Source organism: Myripristis murdjan, chromosome 16, assembly GCF_902150065.1.
Source record: "Myripristis murdjan chromosome 16, fMyrMur1.1, whole genome shotgun sequence".
NCBI lineage: Eukaryota > Metazoa > Chordata > Actinopteri > Holocentriformes > Holocentridae > Myripristis > Myripristis murdjan.
The window spans coordinates 24218694-24222439 of record NC_043995.1 but is presented as its reverse complement, the minus strand read 5'-3'; the positions used below and the strand labels follow the sequence as shown (position 1 = coordinate 24222439).

At 39.8% G+C, this 3746-nt stretch overlaps 1 protein-coding gene across 1 annotated transcript; it reads right to left on the bottom strand.

Annotated features, from left to right (window-relative positions):
• Positions 1-453: 453 nt before the first annotated feature.
• utp11 (UTP11 small subunit processome component) lies at positions 454-3433 on the bottom strand. Its single transcript, XM_030071572.1, has 8 exons — positions 3216-3433; positions 2763-2824; positions 2553-2655; positions 2300-2419; positions 1770-1863; positions 1521-1651; positions 1169-1279; positions 454-780 (listed from the first exon to the last, which is right to left on the bottom strand). The coding sequence occupies exons 1-8, from the start codon at positions 3273-3275 to the stop codon at positions 697-699; spliced, it is 765 nt and encodes a 254-aa protein (XP_029927432.1). The 5' UTR covers positions 3276-3433; the 3' UTR covers positions 454-696.
• Between the last annotated feature and the right edge of the window lie 313 nt (positions 3434-3746).

Sequence of the window (3746 nt, the reverse complement as noted above, 5' to 3'; positions counted from 1 at the left end):
TGCACAAATGACCACAAACAAAATGAGGACACCAGACAGCAACTTCAAGAATGATGGGTAGACGAAGATATACACCTTAAAACTTGAGTGAGACATTGGCACTACTTTATGTAGACTGCAAATTGTTTTCCTGAACTTCATACAATCACCAAATCCAAACACATCACCAGTGACGATACAAACGCACCAAATCTCTAACAGTGTAGTCTAACAGTTTCAGTGGGTAGTATATGTTATAACTTAGTCTACTGTACTTATTTTCAGTCCCAAACTGATTTGGCATTTGAAAAATAGTGTCCTAAGGAACAAAAGTGCCATCTACTGGTACACAAACAAACTGCTGGGGCATCCTGGTGGCTCAGCTGTCCAATAAAGGAAAAAAAAAAAAAAAAAAAACATGACCCAAACAAAACTAACCATGAGTATCTGTAAGACAAGAATCACATAAATTCGGATTTTCTTTTGATGCCTTTTATTTGAAAGAAACTAAACAAATTAAATGATAAATATGTACAAAACACTGCATAGCTGCACCACTGAGGAGCAGACACTGGTTCTGTCTTTCCCCTGACCACAACAAGTAATACAGGGCGTCCATACAGACCATTTTGCTCCGTGGTCCAATAGTCCACTATCTGTCAGGTATTCAGCTGGCAAAGGTGATGATTTCTTCACAGTGGGACGATGCAGCTCCTCTCAGCGTTTCCTCTTGGACTCAAACTTGTAAACGGCTGCAGCATTGGGTGTCTCCTTTTTTACTTTAACCTTCTTAGTTTTATCCTGGAACACAGAGGAAACACACAAGAACGTGGTTAACAGGACACAGAGCACACGACACAAACATAAACATCCCCCCCCATGGTGTCTATAGTTATCATGGTATAATCCATCCTATATCCCATACTGAAATGTAAATGAGTAAGACAGTTCTTAATTCTTTCCCAAGTCACATCACAAATCTCCTGCAGATGAAAAAAATGCACAGAGAAAAAAAAGGAGATGCTTTAGAAGCCTTAATTGTGTTTAGTTAGGTCTAAATTAAAACAAAATGCTTAAAACAGGGTAAGCTGTGTCTTCAATTGCACTACAAAAGAATTCAGTTACATTACGTGAACTTAAACTGAAAATGTTTTTTATTGAGCATGGACCATCTCCTCCTCCTCCACACCTGTAGGTCCTTGCGGGTCTGGATCTTCTGGCTGATGACAAACATTTTCTTCTCCCTGTCGATTCTCTGGGAAAGGATCTTATACTGGTGCCTCCTCTGCTTGGCCATTTTCTACACATAGGGTGAAAGACAGGACTTTTTATGGGTTGGACCGCAGAATAGAATATGAATAACAACATGCATGAACAATTTGAATACTCAGCAGAAGGTAAAACAAAGCAGTATCTATAGTATATTCATTTAGCTTTGCACATTTTTCCACTTGAACTTTGCGATACAGACATCTATAATATGAAAGATTACAGAGGCTCACGTTGGTAACTAAACAACAGGAGTTGATCTATGTTCAAACCTTAATACTCAGAGGATCCGCAGCTCCCTGGATACTTTTAGTCTCCAGTGTTTGCAGCGTGGGTCTGTTGTACACTCTGTCCACCAGCTCAGGTGCTGTGTTCAGGTGGCTCGCCAGGTCAAACGACTGCACTGCACGGACACAGGAACATGCACATCAGTGAACGCTTACAGACTGCGGGCAACTGTTGTCCATGAGATGTTTATCACTATCTAATAAAAACACACATTTAAATGAGCATTACTCTACCTTCCTTCTTGGAATCCACAAAAAACGTGTGTTTGTTTTTCTGTTTGCTCTCAGCATCCAGGAGATGGAGCTCCGCCTTCATCTTTTCAATTTTCTGAAAACAGATAATAGATACAGACATACCTACTGAAAATGTCCACTGGGATTAAAGGTATTCTATAGGAGTAGATGGGGTAATGCAATCATCATCAGAGCATGTTTCTACTTTCAGTTCAATCTGAATTTACTGTGACTGTAATTTTTATCGAGTGTGTATGTCCTTGACAGAGCAAATTTGAACCTTTTTCACCCTCTCTAAAAATAAAATAAAATGAATTATAAACTAGTGACCTCTTCACTCTCACAGCCAAACTTTATTGATATTGTTTGGGCATGTCAATGTCAATTCTGGACAGTACATATGACACAGTGCACGTTGGGTGTGGCGACAAATCACAGATGTAAGACACACTGCGATCTGTAAATTTGGGGACTGATTACAGTATAATCCATGAATAACATGCAATACAGCATCCATGTAAACCTCTTACCTTGGCCTCAGCAACCCTCTTCATCTCCACATATTTGATATCCTGCGTCCTCATCACCTTCTTTTGCTCATCTGTCATCTCTTCCTGCTCGCCAGCCTTCTTCGAGACGTGGACGCCATCCTGTTATCATAAGAGACACGTGTGAAATGTGAACGGTTGAGAAAGCAAGGTAATCTACGCGGGTCAAAAATTTTAGTGTGATGAAATGCCTTTCTTCCACACCACTGAGGATTCCTCATCATGTTTATCTCACCTGCAGCTTAGAGCTGATCATGTTGTAGTAAAACTCATCTGGATTCTTGTCCATAGCCTTCTTGCGCAGAGCAGCAAGAGTGTTTTGTTTCTTGTGGTAGTCACTAAAAAACAGGACAATTTCAACATCAAGTGAGCAACACTGATCTCCATAAGCGTGTTTTTCTGGCACCTTGATGAAAGGTGTACTCAACATGAAGAAGCTACTCACTCTGCGCGGAGTTTGTAGTCTTTCTTCTTCTCCAGCAATCCCAAATTTTTCCTGAAAGCAGGCTGGTGGAGAAAAATGAAACATGGTTAGAAAATGTTACATCATATATGCAATAGAAAGATTTACTATCACATACACCACAGGACACTTAACAATCCCTTATTATCCCTGATTATCCCTTCAATTTTCCTTTTGAAATAGCTTCAAAATGTTCTGTTTTCATATATTAAAGCAATGTCACACAGATACACTGTAACTGGTTTCAACACTTCACTGAAACCTGTAAGCCTGCACCACTACATTAAACAGAAATTAGAAAATGAAGAGGTTAATGGTAATTACACGAACAGGCAGTTTCTCAAAGTCACTGTTATACTCCAACAGCTGACATGCTCCTGCTAGCTCGGCTAACAAGCTAATAAGCTATTTAAAAATAATAATAATACAGCATACCTGGGATCTCTCATGGTGCTGTCTTTGTCGCGACTTCAGCGCTTTCCTGAATGAAGACATGCTGGAAATATTCTCCTGAGCCGATAATGTGAATTAAATAGCTGAACCACAAAATATAGTAGTTTGCTATGAACTACAGGAAAAAAACAGCAGCCCGTGTCGACTTTCCTTCCTCTCCCCGGCACGTGGCTTCCTTCCTGGTTCCCAGGTTCCCGTGAAGTTGCGTTTCTATACCGCAGATTCGCAATTCGGCACTCACGCATTAGAGCTGTTAAGTAATAAGACTAAAAATAAAAACATAAAAAAAATAGCATTTGGAAGTTATTTGATATTTAAATGGAAACCTAAAAATTTCGACTTTTTTTTTTTTTTTTTTTTTTGGCTTCAGTTACTTTAATGCTGCCTGTTGTAGGCGTTCATAATGACCAGCAGGTGGCACTGTTGTACGCAAATTGAAAACCTAAGCTCTTATAACTTGTGCACATTGCTGCTGTCCAGGTAGATGCATTGGCTGTGTGTAGTCACCACCAG

Bases quoted from the DNA above. Each gene is read 5' to 3' on its own strand.
- utp11 (XM_030071572.1), bottom strand. From the start codon at position 3,275: ATGTCTTCATTCAGGAAAGCGCTGAAGTCGCGACAAAGACAGCACCAT. The intron at 2,825-3,215 runs GTATGCTGTATT...TTTCTCCACCAG, and splicing joins AGCACCATGAGAGATCCCAG to CCTGCTTTCAGGAAAAATTT. The intron at 1,864-2,299 runs GTAAGAGGTTTA...ATCTGTTTTCAG, and splicing joins AGAGGGTTGCTGAGGCCAAG to AAAATTGAAAAGATGAAGGC.